Source organism: Rhinolophus sinicus, linkage group LG01 (assembly GCF_036562045.2).
Source record: "Rhinolophus sinicus isolate RSC01 linkage group LG01, ASM3656204v1, whole genome shotgun sequence".
NCBI lineage: Eukaryota > Metazoa > Chordata > Mammalia > Chiroptera > Rhinolophidae > Rhinolophus > Rhinolophus sinicus.
The window spans coordinates 29,712,113-29,729,912 of NC_133751.1; the positions used below are offsets into that span (position 1 = coordinate 29,712,113).

The 17,800-nt window shown below is 37.0% G+C and overlaps 1 protein-coding gene across 1 annotated transcript in view; it reads left to right on the forward strand.

The window, feature by feature from the left end:
* The window catches only part of SMC4 (structural maintenance of chromosomes 4), a 32,735-nt gene extending 22,709 nt beyond the window's left edge, over positions 1 to 10,026 (forward strand). Inside the window, exons 16-24 of the mRNA XM_019731948.2 lie at positions 181 to 333; positions 1,406 to 1,532; positions 5,392 to 5,581; positions 6,047 to 6,191; positions 6,469 to 6,642; positions 7,035 to 7,217; positions 7,374 to 7,606; positions 8,132 to 8,315; positions 8,796 to 10,026. Of these exons, the coding sequence (XP_019587507.1) occupies positions 181 to 333; positions 1,406 to 1,532; positions 5,392 to 5,581; positions 6,047 to 6,191; positions 6,469 to 6,642; positions 7,035 to 7,217; positions 7,374 to 7,606; positions 8,132 to 8,315; positions 8,796 to 8,948 (1,542 nt within the window). The 3' untranslated portion in view covers positions 8,949 to 10,026. The remainder of the gene's footprint in view (positions 1 to 180; positions 334 to 1,405; positions 1,533 to 5,391; positions 5,582 to 6,046; positions 6,192 to 6,468; positions 6,643 to 7,034; positions 7,218 to 7,373; positions 7,607 to 8,131; positions 8,316 to 8,795) is intronic.
* The last annotated feature ends 7,774 nt before the right edge of the window (positions 10,027 to 17,800 follow it).

Sequence of the window (17,800 nt, forward strand, 5' to 3'; positions counted from 1 at the left end):
TATCTAGGAAAAACTGTTATGTTCTATTATTGCCCTCAGAACACTATGTACTTTTTTCTTCCTTAAAAACATATACTTGGGTATCTTTTTCCAAAGAGTTATGCCTTGATTTTTTTTCCCATATTTTGAAATAGTTTATATCCCCACTAAGAAAACTTATTTCACTGGTATTCTTTGTAGGTAAATAAAATGGAATCACAGTTGCAGAGAGACTCTCAAAAAGCAGTGGAGATCCAGGAACAGAAAGTACAACTGGAAGAAGCAGTAGTTAAGTTAAAGCATAGTCAACGAGAAATGAGAAATACACTTGAAAAGTTTACCGCAAGCATCCAGGTATTCTTTTATCAGTATTAGCTCAAACTTGGAATTCAGTAGCAATTTGGCAGAAGCATTTTGCTGTTTGCTTGCAATTTTAAAATATTAAGGGAGGAAGTGGGAGGGTCTCTAGGTGGAAGGCCTGGCTCTTGATGATTTTTGTTTCCCTGAGTATAGATGAATAAATGCCCTGTCACATTGTTGCTCTATCCACTATTCCTGGTTTCAATTTGTACTCCATAGCAATGTGTCTTTCCTTAACAAGTTTGGGACCCATTATTTTCATTCTCTTCAAAGTGGAATGTTGTCTTAATTATGAAAAAGCAATGCATGCTCACTGTCTTTTTTAAAAAACAAAGCCAAAAAACTTCAGAAAATACTGAAGATTATCAACCTCAATTTTTATGTAGATCCTTCAACATAAATATCTAGTTTGCATGCATGTTTATGGGAAATACAGATATACATTTAAAATTTGTAATGGGTCATACTAATTTCTTCACTTAATAAATTACGGTTTTCTTTCTAAGCTAATAAAAAATTTACTTTGCGATTGCGTTAGAGCTTTTTGTTTGTGAACAATTTGTTAAATGTTTTTCTATGTTCTTATATACACTGTTGTGTTTAAAATATCTTTGTTAAGTATACCTTTATATACTCCTCCAATTACTTAGGTTAGATTCCTAAAATTACAGTTATTACTCAGTATTTGTACAATGTTTAAAGCATTTGTTGCATAAGACCAAGTGACCTCAAAATGATAGTTCATTTACTGCTAACAGCATATACAAATAATTATTTTTTCAAGTCTTGAAGAAACACTAGGTAGTCCTCAGTATGTTGTAAATTTGCTACTTTGAAGTACTGAAAATGGCATTTTAACTTGTCTTTGTAATGATTACCCATCATTTCATGTGTTTATTGACTGTTTTTATTTTTTATATTAATTGTTCATGGTTTCTGCTGTTTTTCTATTTGTATTTGTCATTTTCTTAAAGATTTTAAGTGCCTTTTTAAAAATTCAAAATGTTTAAAGCAATGTTCTTACTGAGTTAAAATATTGACCTTGAATGTTAAAACATTTCTGTAGCGTTTATCAGAGCAAGAAGAATATTTGAATGTCCAAGTTAAGGAACTTGAGGCTAATGTACTTGCTACAGCTCCTGACAAAAAAAAGCAGAAATTGCTAGAAGAAAATGTTGGTGCTTTCAAAACAGGTATGTTTACGAATAAAACCCCTTTTTTTTGAGATTGTCAAAACAGGTTTTTAATGTTGGAAATGTTTAAGATAGTTCGTAGGCTAAGAATAACAGCTACATATATTATGTGTGAGTCACCACTCAGGTTGATGGTTTCTCTTTAGTCTCATAATGTTATAAAGTAAGTGCTAATTTAACATTAATAAGTGTCATTACATTAAGTACTATATTTGACAGATAAGGAAACCAAGGCACAGAGTGGTTTATATAATTTGCTCAAGATCACATAGCATATGGTGTTATAGGAATTCAGGACCAAGGCAGTCTGATTCCAGAACCCATGCTCTTAAGAATGTCATACTTTGTATATTTTGGCCCAGTCTTCACTGGAACCCTTCAAGGTGGTAGTTATTTTATAGATTTAAGGAAACAGGATTTGGAGAAACTAAATCACTTAAACAAAAGCACACAGGAAATAAATGGTATATACATGAAGAAAAACAGTATTTGCTTGAAAACTTAAAAATACTTTTTTCCAGAAACTTTTCTTCTTGTGTACCTATAAACATGTGTTCTACCAAAACAGAATCTGTAAGCAAGAAAGGGAATTTATAGGCTCGTAGTCAGAATTGGCTTTGATACCAAAACCCCCTGATCATGCACATGAGCAGCTCTGCTTCTCCTTCCATGTTGACTTCAGTCAAACATAGATACAGATGTGCATCTTATTGCAGGAGGGAACGGTGAGTTATGATGACAGATCCCTTCCTGGCTTGCAGTACCTTAGCTAGTGATCCCAGCAAACACAGTGTGCCTTCATCACATTCTCAAGAAAGACCCCTGTTACAGTCTGGTTTGTGAGCCAAGGAAAGCAAACAACTGATTGTCTATCCCAAAGAAGTAAGTGGAGTGGAGTTCGAGCAATTATGCAAATGCTCCAAAAATGAGGGCGTTTTCTCCCAAAAGAAAAAGGTAAAATGGTGTTAAGCAGACATAAGTCCACTGTGCACATTGAATATTCATCTAGACTCATTTTATTGTGGTCATGTTTATCGGTATTTTCAATATTAAGGCATTCATTCAAATAGCATCTGCTAAAGTCTCTCTTTACAAGGAGCTCACACTTAAGATAGGGGAGCAAAACAGTATATTGCATATTGGGTGCTAAAGACTAAGTAAAACCAGGATAACGGGACGGGGTGGGGTTAGGGGTCATATGGACACGATGGTTATAGACAAGCCAGTGCTACAGATGTTTGAGCCAGAGACCCAAAGGAAGTGTGAGTGCTAAACGTGGATATTTGGGAGAAGAGCTTTCCAAAAAGAATGTAGAAGAGTAAGTATAAAGGCCTTTGAAGTAGGATTGTGCTAGAAGTTTCTAGGAACACAAGGAAGCCAGAGTGGCTAAAGTAAAGGATAGAAGAATCCAGATTAATGTAGGGCCTTCCTTCCAGGCCATATCTCCAAGGGAAATAGTCTCCAGTAACTAATACATGGTGAAGGTGTGTAATCCGACAGGATTTTTTTCCCCTTTCATTTAATTTTGGATCTTGCAGACACATTGACTTCAGCCATGCTCCTTTTACCTCACACATACCCACAATATTTGTTGTAACTTTGTTTGTTTTTGTTTGGGGGAGCGTTTTGTTTTGTTTCAGAATTTTTATGAGTTTTTTTGAGCCAAACTGACAACATGTGCTGGGGAGCAAGATCCCCAGTGCTCCCTGTTTTGATGGTACCTAGTGGTCATTTGAAAGACCAGAAACGTATATCCGTGTTATTTATAGCAACACTGTCACAGAGAGACTGCAGGAATCTGTATTTTATTTTTGTTTGAAAAGGAAGCCTTGACTTTATTAGGAACTCTGTATATCTCATGGAAATGCTGGCTATTAGCAGTAGATTTTGTTAATGTCTAATATGGAGGACCCATTTCTGCAAGAATATCTTGAGGATTAAATATTTCATTTTACATAGGTTTAGGTCTTTAAAATATCTCTCTAGTTAATGTGCAGAGAATAGAGTAAGGGTGGTATAGAGAAGGTGGTAAAAAATAGTAAGTTCAAAATTACAGACTTTACATGCCAGTTTTCCCCTCCTGTTTCTAATAGACACGCTACTACAGATACTAAAAAAGAAATGCATCGTAGATACTTGGAAATAGGGAAGAAAATGCCTAAAGACTGGAACCCTTTCCGGCTGCATACTTGCCACTTCCGGTATAGCATGGTGCTGGCCCCCACAATAGCTCTGCCCCAAGAGTGAGCCGAGCACGCAGGCAGCCAATGGCCTGTCAACCACAAAGAACATTGCCACTGTGAGCATATGTTCACATAGCAATTCCTTCAACAAATACAGTGTCTTAGACCTGAAAAATATAAATTACTAGTGTTGGCAAGATAGAGCTTTTAAATGTGTATTTAATATCCTTGGGGAAAAGCGGGATCCAGAAGACCAAAAAAAAAACACAGGTCGTTTTTGTTTCTTAAGAGCAAAGTGGTTACTGCAGAGATATAAAAAATAGAGTTGTTGGAATTAACTCAATAGATGGGCTAATGTCAAGCTAAAGAATTTTCTGATACTATAGAACAAAAAGGTGGAGAAACAGTAAGTTACAAGATTGAGGAAATGTTGAAATTCCAACCTGCCTAACAGGCGAGGAGAGACAAAGGAAGCCACAGTTCAGTCTTTATCCAATCCTTTCCTCACAAGTCCTGCCTGCCTCCACCTGTGCCACTGCCCATGCACCTCCTGCAGGGGCTCTATGGGAACCTCTTTCCATGAAGTTAGCTCGGTGTTGATGTTTACCTTTCTAGACATACCATAGGTATTCTTGATAGCTTGAACTCCTCACCTTATTGTCTTTGTCACCTGTCATCCTTCTGATATCGTATAGTGATTAAGATTCAAATAGGGTAACAGACTCCACTCTGGCTAGTGTAAATAGGATTTGTTTAGTACGTGTGTGATTAACAGTATTATATAAGATCATTTACATAATCATTAGGATGGCTCAAGAAAGGAATTCTAGGTTGAACATTCTAGAATAATTTCCAGAGCTACTTTGTAGAACCATTAAAGGAGCCATGCTGCCTCTTCTACAATTGGAAAGTCAAATCTCAAATTGAAAAGATAATACTACAACTACCAACAACAGAAGCACACTGCACCTGGTGGTAATCTACAACGTTAGAGTTAATGCCACTGCCTGTCAGTATTCACAAAGCTTTTGACTGGACACCAGAACCGCTGACCACCAGGAAAATCCAAACTTCTCTGTGACTGCTTGCTAGCAAAAATATGTTTGATTCATCACGTAGGCCTCCCAAATTACGCAATTTCTTTTGATCTAAATGATGTCTGAACACTAGGTACAGGGGAATCTAGGCAGTGTAACTTTCAGCTTTCTGTGCCACAGAGAAATGTGCCGATTTATCCTCTCTCCCACTTTCCTATTATTATAACATGTGGTGGAGAACTTTAAGTTAGGTTAGCAGAACAAAATAACCACAATTTTTTTCACCATGGGCAAGTTAATTGTCAGGCACCTAGTCTAAGGGTAAAAATCATTATGAGACCAGTAGTCAAAGAAAGCACCAGAAGAAAAAGTTGAAAAGTCTTTGAAAAGAGCTTGAGATCATGAAGCCATTAAGAAATGGGTTATGTTCAGGGCTGAGCCAGAGAATGTATGTGTTGTTATAACATCATTTGTTTTGACATAGGGAGTTCTGGGTTTTTTTGAGATACTTTCTCCCAAATGTCTAAAATTTCTTTCGCATGCATCAGGTGACATCCTAGTGACTGAAGAAACTTACCTAACAAGTGATGCTTGTTACCTAGGAACACGAATTAAGTTCTTTGTTTTTTTTTATTTCAGAATATGATAATGTGGCTCAGAGAGCTGGTAAAATAGAAGCTGAGGTTAAAAGGTTACACAATATCATCATAGAAATCAATAACCACAAACTCAAGGCCCAACAAGACAAACTTGATAAAATAAATAAGCAGTTAGATGAATGTGCTTCTACTATTACTAAAGCCCAAGTAGCCATCAAGACTGCTGACAGGTAGAGTATGCTTACTACTACCCTATGCTGTCCTTCTCTTTCCTACTCCACATCAGAAGAGGGCTTAATGTTTAGAGCCCATTAAATGTTTCTATGACTGTTACTTATGAAGCCTATCTGACCCGGTCTTATAATAAAATAAGACCAGGTCTTATATTAATTTTTGCTCCAAAAGACACATTAGAGCGGGTGGACTGGCTAGGTCTTATTTTCAGGGAAATATGGTAGAAGCTTACATAAGGAAGTTTCATTAATTTATACTGAGTTTAATAAAACAACATCCCACAAGAGTATGTACAAACATAAAAAGCAATTCAAGACTGGTTTTATAAATCATAAATATTAAAGTCTGTGATAGAAAAAAATGTCGCATTAATATGTCATGAAAAGTTCTTTGCTCGGTTTTTCAGAAGTAGAATAAGTCACATGTTACCACATTTTTAATATACTATTTTGCTTGTTTAGAAATCTTAAGAAAGCACAAGACTCTGTCTTTCGCACAGAGAAAGAAATAAAAGATACTGCGAAAGAAGTAGATGACTTAACAGCAGAGCTAAAAAATCTTGAGGAAAAAGCGACAGAGGTCATAAAGAGTACAAACGCTGCAGAGGTAAGACGAAGAGGGGAGAAAATGGTATTTGAAGCAGTTAAAAGACTTGGATACATCAGTGCCTTGCATTGTAAGCATTCAGTAGGTTAAAACATAACTATATATTTACTTGTACAATAAAAATATGAGTACTGTATTATAACTTTTGAGTAAATACTTTTTAACTATGGAAGGGGTAATGGGAGAGAGGGCCACCTTCCTCATCCTTGTGATGTGAAAACACAGGTTCTTCCTGTTTGGGAAGGTCATGTCTGTGACAGTTCTTTCTGGCTTTTAGGAGGCCCTACCAGAGATCCAGCAAGAACATCGCAATCTACTTAAAGAACTAAAAGTAATTCAAGAAAACGAACATGCTCTTCAAAAAGATGCACTTAGTATTAAATTGAAACTTGAACAAATAGATGGTCACATTGCAGAACATAATTCTAAAATAAGATATTGGCAAAAAGAGGTAAGATTGTTAACCATTTAAATGTCACTTTAAAATATCCTTTATGAAAAAGGGTTGGGTTTTTTTGTTTTGTGTGTTCGAAGTATGTTGTGATTCTTTCATTCTTTCACTTCTCAGGTTTTTATATACAGAAAAATCTGGGTAATATTTAGAATTAGTCAACATTTTGATCCCAGCGCTGATTTGGAAATTTAACAGAAGGCTACATGGACACTTTGGAACACTACAAATATTTTTCTTTGAAAAATAGTTAATACTCAAATTAGTCACAAATCCTTAGTATATGATGTTTTATTAGATAGGTAATTTGTCATATTGTTGATTTGATTCTTTTTAAACAATGAATTATACTGTGCCCTCCCTAACTCTTTTCATTTATATTGAACTTTTAGATTTCAAAAATAAAATTGAATCCTATAGAAGATAATCCTGTTGAAGAGATTTCACTTCTGAGCTCAGAGGATCTTGAAGCCATCAAGAATCCAGATTCTATAACAAATCAAATCGCACTTTTGGAAGCCCAGTGTCATGAAATGAAACCAAATCTTGGTGCCATTGCAGAGTATAAAAAGAAGGTCTGAATAAACTGAATGTATAATAGTCAGAAATTCTTTTTAGTCCTTAGCCTAAATTGTGACCTTTAATTTTATGTAATTAGTGGTGTTAATTCTCATCTCAAATTTATAACTGAATAGATGTTTTTTTCTCATTGTGATTTTTTTTTTTTTTAGGAAGAATTATATTTACAACGGGTAGCAGAATTGGACAAAATTACTTATGAGAGAGATAATTTTAGACAGGCATATGAAGATCTTCGGAAACAAAGGCTTAATGAATTCATGGCAGGTTTTTATATAATAACAAATAAATTAAAGGAAAATTATCAGATGCTTACTTTGGGAGGTGATGCTGAACTGGAGCTTGTAGACAGCTTGGATCCTTTCTCTGAAGGAATCATGTTCAGGTTTGTAAATTAAATACTGAGTTTTGGATCCATACATGTCTGTATATTCTCCAAACTCAGTATTAGGGGTAGGATGTGAAGGTTAGATATATAACTTGTTTTATTTAATGATACCTACTCATTTATTTACATATTGGCAGTTTAGAGCATAAATTCTGAGCAAACAGCAAAGATTTAATTTTACACTATTTGTCTAGTTAGCCTTTTTTAAAAATGTTCAAGTCATTTCAATTTAATGTGTGGATTTTTAAATTGCAGAGCAAAAAAATGCATTGGAAATGGGGGAGAGTATCAAGAAGTATTTATTAGCCTGCTGTTTAAATCTTAAAGTTTTGATATATGTTCCTATATGTCCATCTTCCAATAACGTTTTTATAAAATTGCCCCCCAAAAGTTTAGAATTATGAAAAGCAAGTTAGAGATTCCCAAGGAAGGTGGTAGAAGCCGGTTATGTTTCAAAAATGAATTACAAAATCTTAAGCTTTACAATTAATTAGACTAACGAGATTTTCTTAATTATTTCAGTGTTCGACCACCTAAGAAAAGTTGGAAGAAGATCTTCAACCTTTCAGGAGGAGAGAAAACACTTAGTTCATTGGCTTTAGTATTTGCTCTTCATCACTACAAACCCACTCCCCTGTACTTCATGGATGAGATTGATGCGGCCCTTGATTTTAAAAATGTATCCATTGTTGCATTTTATATATATGTAAGTAATCATTTAGAGGTTTTCAGACTTTTTAAAAAGTTATGGATTTCCTAAACATTACATATGGAATTGACATTTCTTTTGAGTTTTTTCTTTATTCTCTTAAGTTCATGTTTGGGAGTATCAAAAGAAACAAAGTCTTTTACTTGAACCAAATATTAATATTTCCATTGGGGGGAAGTAAAATACAAATTGATAATGTAAATTAATAGTAGAAACACAGCTAGACTCTTCCATCTCCTGCCTAGATCTTTTTTTACTAAAAGACTTCTAAGCAGCCATGCTTCCAAAAACACTCAAAAGTCCCCTCAAATACAAATACTGTTTCCTAAATTATCTATACCATCATTCTTGTTCATGTTAATTTATCAATGTAATATTGAATTTACTGCCTAAAATATATTACAGGGAAGTAAAGATTAGATGTTTATTATATGATTTGCCTGTTAATAATGTTTCTCACTTTTTCTTTCTCTTTAGGAACAAACAAAAAATGCCCAGTTCATAATAATTTCTCTTCGAAATAATATGTTTGAGATTTCAGACAGACTTATTGGAATTTACAAAACATACAATATAACAAAAAGTGTTGCAGTAAACCCAAAAGAAATTGCATCTAAAGGACTTTGTTAAACTTGTTTATACTGAAGATTCCTCAGATTGAATCAGCAGACTGTGTATTGTATTACAGATTTTCTACTTGTAAAGGATTATAAACTGTATAAAATACATATTCCTAAACTGGATCATATAATGGCCTTCTAGTTTATGCTGTTAACAAGTCTAATAAAATACTCTATATACTGCCTTCTAGGAGATTATAAGAATCTGATAACTTTGTAAACAGCAGACTATGGAGAAGATAAGATTCCTGCAGGGTCAGGTTACTGCCCTTTTTCCCAAATTGCTACTAGCAGAGTTAAAAGTATGTTAGTTGATTAACAGTAAAGTTCTAAACAAGATGCAGCATACCCTCATGGACCTTTGACCTACAGTGGAAAAACCTGCCTGGTGGGAAAAACTATTGTATAAATTCTAAAGGTTTTCCACTTAATTTACTAATTTAGATAATGAAAATATTTATGACCTGAATACTGGGACCTTTTTTTTTTTTTTAAATCAGTCATTCTGAATTGTAATGATGAGATTTTAAATATCTTACATGTTTTCCTAAAACTTGATATGTTTGTTTTAAACACTTGCATGAGGGCAGGCAAACTGAGTCAGTGTCTGACTGAATATGACCAGGTATCACATATATTAAAAGGAAGAAATGCCCACTATATATAGTTGCTTCATAAAAGAATGAAGTTTATAGTAGTTAACTTCCTTAGTGTAAATAATTGGAAATTAAGGTTGAGGGCTGTTTGCCTACCAAATTGTCAGGATTTTGTGGGGTTTTTTATTTTTTATTTACACCATTAGCCCAAAAATGTTAAAATGCTACTGGAACTAAATAAATGCTACTTGGCAACCACTTGGTTTTCAGAAAGAAAGTTGGTATTGAATCAAAAGTCTTTGCCCTAGCTATTCAATTTCTAGATATTGATCCTGAGGACTTAAAATTGTGAGTTAATAATAGCTAATTATTCAGAGAAGCATTGTGTTGTTACTAAAAATCCAACAAAGGTTTGTGTCATTAAAGCTTTCTGGCCACTAAAAATGTAAATACCTTATCATGGACTTAAATAAAGCAAGATCTGAAACTCAACTGTGGTCATTTGTTTTACATCAAGATTATAAACAGAAAACTAACCGGAAAAGGCTATAATTATAATCAAGTGCTTTTTCATTGGTGAGAGTAGAGGTGAATGGAATTTAATACTTTTATTACATTTTATAACCAATGTAGTAGAGTTTAGTACTAAGTTTTAAAGAGTTAAGGCAGATGAGAGAGGTCTAAGATGGCGGATTAGGTAAACGCTATGTCTGCTGCATCCCAGGCTCACACCAAAATAACAAATTATAGATCAACCTCAAGAATCATCTAAAGACTAGCTAAACAGAACCCCTATAACTAAGGATATAAAGAAGAGACCGTGTCAAGACGTAGGGGTGGAGACATAAAACGGACTGACCAGTGTTTGAATGCTGGGAAGCACACCTCTGGCAGAGGTCCCCCCTAAAGAGGGAGGGGTACCAGCCCTATGCCGAGCTCCCCAGTCCAGGGGTCCTGTGCCAAGAAGTTCCCATGGCACCTGGCAGTAAAAATCAGCGAGGAATCTGTCTACCCTTCCCGGTGGGGTAGAAGGTGGCTGGAAACCCAGACACCCTCTTGTAGAGCTGGCACATGGACTCACTTGGTCTGTGGTGGAGGAGCGGCAGCTCGTGAGTCCCAGGGACGAGCAGAGAAGGACTGAGTTGAGTGGGTTTGGTGCAGGAGCTGTGTGGCGCCTGACACACATGGCCTACAGGAGGGCGCCATCTTTTCAGGGTTAAGCCCTCCAAAGGGCCAAGTCAGACCGCACTGATCTGGTGGAATCTGCACACGTGCACTGCCTTGGTGACACCCTGGGTCCCCATCCCCCTGCACAACTGGTACTACATTGCCCAGGAAACTCAGGTGCTGGGCTGCTGGTCCCATCCCACAGGCTGCGGAAGCCTGACTGAAGCAGATGGAGGGCCTGCAGCAGCCTGGGAAACATTTGCTGGTGGATGGTAACCCAAGACCTGTGCCACACTCTCTTGGGCAGCTCTCGGAAACCTGTGAGCCTGAGACAAGTGGTGGCTGGTTGTGGTGTTCTCGGCATGTTTATGGGGTGGGCAGCACCGGTGAGGGACCCGAGACTGCACTGACTTTGTTGAAACCACTGCGCACACCCCTTAGCTCCCTGGAGTCCCACCCCACCCACCCCAGCTCTATTGTCAGGGGCAGTCTGGGCACCTGGGTGGCTGGCCCACTCCACAAGCCATTGGAGAGCTTGTACAGCAGCGAACAATCCGCAACAGCCTGGGGAGATTTTCATGGTGGACAGTGACCCAAAAACTGCCACAGCTACTCTGGGCAGTCAGCCACCACCTCAGACTTGCAAATTGTTCTTGGGGCACTCTGCAAAGTGGTCAAAGGCCGCGCACTGGAGTAAGAAATCTGCATTCCCTTTGTAAAAACCACCAGTCACATCTTGTGACTCCATTGAACTCCACCCTGCCCAGCTAGTGCTGCATCGAGGGCACTCTCAACACTGAGTCAACCAGCCCAGCAAACATACCTAAGGAGGCTCTTGCAATGACGGCCTTACATGCAAGGGGTGGGTGGCAATAGGCTTAGGGGGCCCTGGGCCTTTTGCTAAGCTGCCTCAGGCCCACTATTGGTGGCAGTCAACTTCTGTACATAGCGAGACCAACATGCCTCCAGGTCCAGCATGGGCAGCAACCAACCACATACAGCTCTGTGGCTCCTACCAGGTAGCCAAGGGCCAGTAACAGGCATGGCTGAAATTGGCCTGTACAGGAGCCCATCCTAACAGACAGCAGAAACAACACACCCAGGGGCCAGCTTCAGACCACACCAGAGCACTACCTGGTTAGCCCCACAAGTGGCACACCCAAAGGGGGGGCGTCTCAACAGGCACAAGAGCCCACAGGGGTGAAGACTCCTCTGAGGGGTCAGCCCCCACACAGTAGCTCATACATTGTGGGCATAGCCAGTCCTCATAGTCAGCCTGGGAGTCAAACCCACCCACTGAGAAGCCGAAAGCAATCAAGGCTCAACAACAGAACACACACAAGGGACACTCCTGGAACAGACACACATGAAATTAAAGACTGCACAACTGGACTACACAAGACACATACTACATTAAGGCCATATAGCAAAGACTGAGAGACATAGGAGATATACCTAATACACAGAAGCAAACACAAAGCAGCAGCCAGAATGAAGAAACAAAAAACATGTCCCAAATAAAAGAACAGGAGAAACCTCCAAAAATGCAACTAAATGAAATGGAACAACCAACCTACCAGAGACAGAGTTTAAAACACTGATTATAAGAATGCTTAGTGGGCCGGCCCGGTGGCTCAGGCGGTTAGAGCTCCATGCTCCTAACTCCGAAGGCTGCCAGTTTGATTCCCACATAGGCCAGTGGGCTCTCAACCACAAGGTTGCGGGTTCAATTCCATGAGTCCTGCAAGGGATGGTGGGCAGCGCTCCCTGCATCTAAGATTGAACATGGCACCTTGAGCTGAGCTGCCGCTGAACTCCCAAATGGTTCAGTTGGTTGGAATGGGTCCTCTCAACCACAAGGTTGCCAGTTCGACTCCCGCAAGGGATGGTGGGCTGTGCTCCCTGCAACTAGAAAACGGCAACTGGACCTGGAGCTGAGCTGCGCCCTCCACAACTAAGACTGAAAGGACAACTTAAAGCTGAATGGCACCCTCCACAACTAAGATTGAAAGGACAACAACTTGACTTGGAAAAAAGGCCTGGAAGTACACACTGTTCCCCAATAAAGTCCTGTTCCCCTTCCCCAATAAAATCTTTAAAAAAAAAAAAAAAAAAAAAGAATGTTTAAGGAACTTGGTGAGAATTTCAACAAAGAAATTCAAGCAAGCATAAAGGACACAAAAATCATTAAAAAAAAAAAGTCAGAAATCAAGAATAACTGAAATGAAGAATAAATACACTAGAAGGAATCACCAACAAATTAGATGAAGCAGAGGATCAAATCAGCAATTTAGAACACAAAGTAGCAGAACACACCCAATCGGAACAAAAATAAAAAATAAAAGACAATGAAGACAGTTTAAAGGACCTGTGGGACAACATCAAGTGTAACAACATTGGCATCATAGGAGAGTACCAGAAGGAGAAGAGAGGAAGAAAGGGAACAAGAACCTATTTGAACAAATAATGACTGAAAACTTCCCTAACCTTGTGAAGGAAATAAGACATTCAGGCCCAGGAAGCACAGAGTACCAAAGAAGATGAACCCAAACAGGTCCACACCAAGACAAAGATTAAAGACAGAGAATCCTAAAAGCAGCAAGAGAAAGACAACTAGTTACTCACAAGGGAGCTCACATAAGATTATCAGTTGATTTCGCAACAGAAACTTTGCAGGCCAGAGGGAGTGGCAGGAAATATTCAAAGTGATGAAAAACAAGGGCCTACAATCAAGACTGCTCTACCCAGTAAAGCTATCATTTAAAATTGAAGGAGAGATAAAGAGCTTTCCAAATAAGAAAAAGCTAAAGGAATTCATTTCCACCAAGCCAGTATTATAAGAAATGTTAAAAAAGACTTCTTTAAGCAGAAAGGGGAAAACAAACGAAAAGAAAAAAAATGTGAATAAAATAGCAACAACTATGTACCTTAATCACTTTAAATGTAAATGGATTAAATGTTCCAACCAAAAGACATAGGGTAGCTGAGTGGGTAAGAAAACAAGACCCTTACATATGCTGTCTACAAGAGGCCCACTTCTGACCAAAAGACATACACAGACTGAAAGTAAAGGGATGGAAAAAGATATTTCACACAAATGGAAACAAGAAACAACTGGAGTAGCAATACTTACATCGGACAAAATAGACTTTAAAATGAAGACTATAATAAAAGACAAAAAAGGACATCACATAATGATAAAGGGATCAATCCAAAAAGAGTATATAACCCTAGTAAACATCTATGCACCCAACATAGCAGCACCTAAATATACAAAACAAACATTGACAGACATAAAGGCAGAGACAAAGAGCAACACAATCATAGTAGGGGACTTTGACACCCCACTGACACCAATAGACAGATCCTCTAAACAGAAAACCAACACAGAAACCAGCCTTAAATGACACCAGATGGAGTTAATTGATATTTTTAGAGCATTTCACCCCAAGGCAGCAGAATATACATTCTTTTCAAGTGCACATGGAACATTTTCCAAGATAGATCACATGATAGATCGCAAAACAAGTCTCAATAAATTCAAGAAGATTGAAATCATATCAAGCGTCTTCTCTGACCACAGTGGTATGAAACTAGAAATCAATTGCAAGAAAAAAAACCCTGAAAAACACACAAACACATGGAGACTAAATAACATGCTACTAAATAATGAATAGGTCAACAATGAGATCAAGGAAAAAAATCAAGATACCTGAGACAAACGAAAATGAAAACACAATGACCCGAAATCTATTGACAGTGAAAACAGTCCTAAGAGGGAAATTCATAGCAGTGCAGGTCTACATTAAAGAAACAAAAATTTCAAATCAACAGTTTGTCTTTACACCTAAGGAAACTGGAAAAAGAACAGCAAAATAAACCCAAGGAAGGAAAGAATAAAGATTAGTGTGGAAACAAATGAAAAAACAACCCAAAAGATCAATGAAACCAAGAGCTATTTTTTTTTTTAAGATAAGCAAAACTGACAAACCTTTAATCATACTCATCAATAAAGACAGAGGACACAAAATCAGAAATGGAAAAGAAGTGACAATCAACATCACAGAAACACACAAAAAAAATTTAAGAAAATACTATGAGCAACCACATGCCAACAAATTAGACAATCTGGAAGAAATGAATAAATTCCTAGAAGCATACAATCTTCCAAGGCTGAATCAAGAAGAAACAAAATCTAACCAGACCGATTACTACCAATGAAATTGAATCAGCAATCAACAAGCTCCCAACAAACGTCCTGGACCAGATTGCTTCACAGGTGAATTATGCCAAACATTCAAAAAAGAATTAACACCTATTCTCCTCAAACTATTCCAAAACCTCCAGGAGGAGGGAAAGCTCCCAAGCTCATTTTACAAGGCCACCATTACCCTGATTCCAAAAAACTGACAAAGACATTACCAAAAAAAATGAAAACTATAGGCTGATATCCCTAATGAACTTGGATGCAAAAATCCTCAACAAAATATCAGCAAACCAAATTCAGCAATACATTAAAAAGGTCATACACCCCTATCAAGTGGGATTCATTCCTGGTATACAAGGTTGGTTCAATATCCACAAATCAATTAATATGATACACCACATTCACCACATAAACACATAAAATGAAAAATAAAAATATGATCATATCAACAGATGCAGAAAAAGTACTTTTCCAGCATCCATTTATGATAAAAACTCTCAAAGTGGGATCTAGAGGGAACATATGTCAACATAATAAAGGCCATACATGACAAACCTACAGCTAATATCATAGTCAATGGGGAAAAGCTAAAAGCATTCTCCTTAAGATCAGGAAGAAGACAAGGATGCCCACTTTCACCACTTTTATTCTACATAGTACAGGAAGTTCTAGAGACAGCAATCAGACAAAAAATAAAAGGCATCCAAATTGCACAGAAGGAAGTAAAATTGTCATTATTTGCAGATGACATGATACTAGATGTAGAGAGCCCCAAAGAGTCCATCAAAAAACTATTAGAATAAATGAATTTAGTAAAGCAGGATACAAAATTAAAATCCACAAATTGGTTGCATTTTTATACACCAATAACAAACTACCAGAAAGAGAAATTAAGAAAACCATCCCATTTACAATTGCATTAAAAATAATAATAATAATAATAATAATATACTTAGGAATAAATTTAACCAAGGAAGTAAAAGACATGTAACTGTACTCAAAAAATTGTAAGACATTAAAGAGAAAAATTAAAGATACAAATAAATGGAAACATACTATGCTCATGGATAGACTTAACATAGTTAAAATGTCCATACTATTCAAAGCAATGTATCAAAATACCTATCAATTCCAATGTATCAATTCCTATCAAAATACCAATGGCATTTTTCACAGAACTAGAACAAATCTAAAATTTACATGGAACCATAAAAGACCCCAATTAGCCACAGCAATACTGAGAAATAAGAACAAAGTAGGAGGTATCACGCTACCTGATATCAAACTATACTACAAGGCCATAGTCATCACCATGGTATTGTCATAGAAACAGACATATAGATCAATGGAACCAAATAGAGAGTCCGGGAATAAATCCATGCCTATATGGTCATTTAATCTATGACAAAGGAAGCAAGAATTTACATTGGGGTAAAGACAGTCTATTTAATAAATGGTGCTGGAAAAACTGGACAGATACATGCAAAAAAATGAAACTGAACCACCTTACATCATATACAAGAATAAACTCAAAATGGATTAAAAACTTAAATATAAGACCTGAAACCATAAAACTCCTAGAAGAAAATATAGGAAGTAAACTCACAGACTTTACCCTTAGTAATATTTTTACTGATATATCTTCTCAGACAAGGGGAAAAAAAGAAAATATAAACAAATAGGACTACATAAAACTAAAAAGTTTCTTCACAGCAAAGGAAACCATCAACAAAACAAAAAGACATGCTACTGATAGGAGGAGATATTTGCCAATAGTACATCTCATATGGGGTTAATATACAAAATTTATTAAAAAAAAACTCATACAACTCAACACCAAAAAAAACAAATAATCCAATTAAAAATGGGCAGAGGACCTGAATAGACATTTCTCCAAAGAGGACATACAGATGGCCAATAAACATTTGAAAAGATGCTCCACGTCACTAATCATCAGAAAAATGCAAATAAAAACCACAATGAGATACTGCCTCACCCCAGTCAGAATGGCTATCACCAATAAATCAACAAACAACAAATGCTGGCGAGGATGTGGAGAAAAGCGAATCCTCATGCACTGTTGGTGGGACCGCAGATTAGTGCAGCCACTATGGAAAACAGTATGGAGGTTCCTCAAAAAATTAAAAATAGAACTGCCATATGATCCAGCAATTCCACTCCTGGGTATTTATCCAAAGAAATCCAAAAAACTAATTCAAATACATATGCGCACCCCTTGTTTACTGCAGCACTATTTACAATAGCCAAGATATGGAAACAACCAAAATGCCCATCAATAGATGACTGGACAAAGAATTTGTGGGACATTTATACAATGGAGTATTACTCTGCCACAAAAAAGAATGAAATCTTACCATTTGCAACAACATGGATTGACCTTGAGACTATTATGTGACATGAAATAAATCAGACTGAGAAAGACAAATACCATATGATTTCACTTATATGTGGATTCTAAACTGGAATAAATGAGCAAACAAAATAGAAATCGACTCATGCAGAGAAAAAAACTAATGGTTGCTAGATGGAAGGGGAGTTGGGGGATCAGACAAGAGGTGAAGGGATTAGAAAGTACAAATTGGTAGTCACAAACCAGTCACAGGGATGTGAAATACAGTATGGGGAATATAATCCTTAATGTTGTAGAGATCATGTAGGGTGTCAGATGGGTAACGATCAAGGGGAACACTTCACAGATTATATAAATGCCTAAGCACTGCACTGTACACCTGAAATATTAAATAATACTGAATGTCAACTATTATATATCTATATATCTATAGCTATATCTATATCTATATCTCCATTCATGGTTTGTAAATTGCAAAGCTACCACTCCTGAGTTTGAGCACCTTATTAAGCCATTCAATG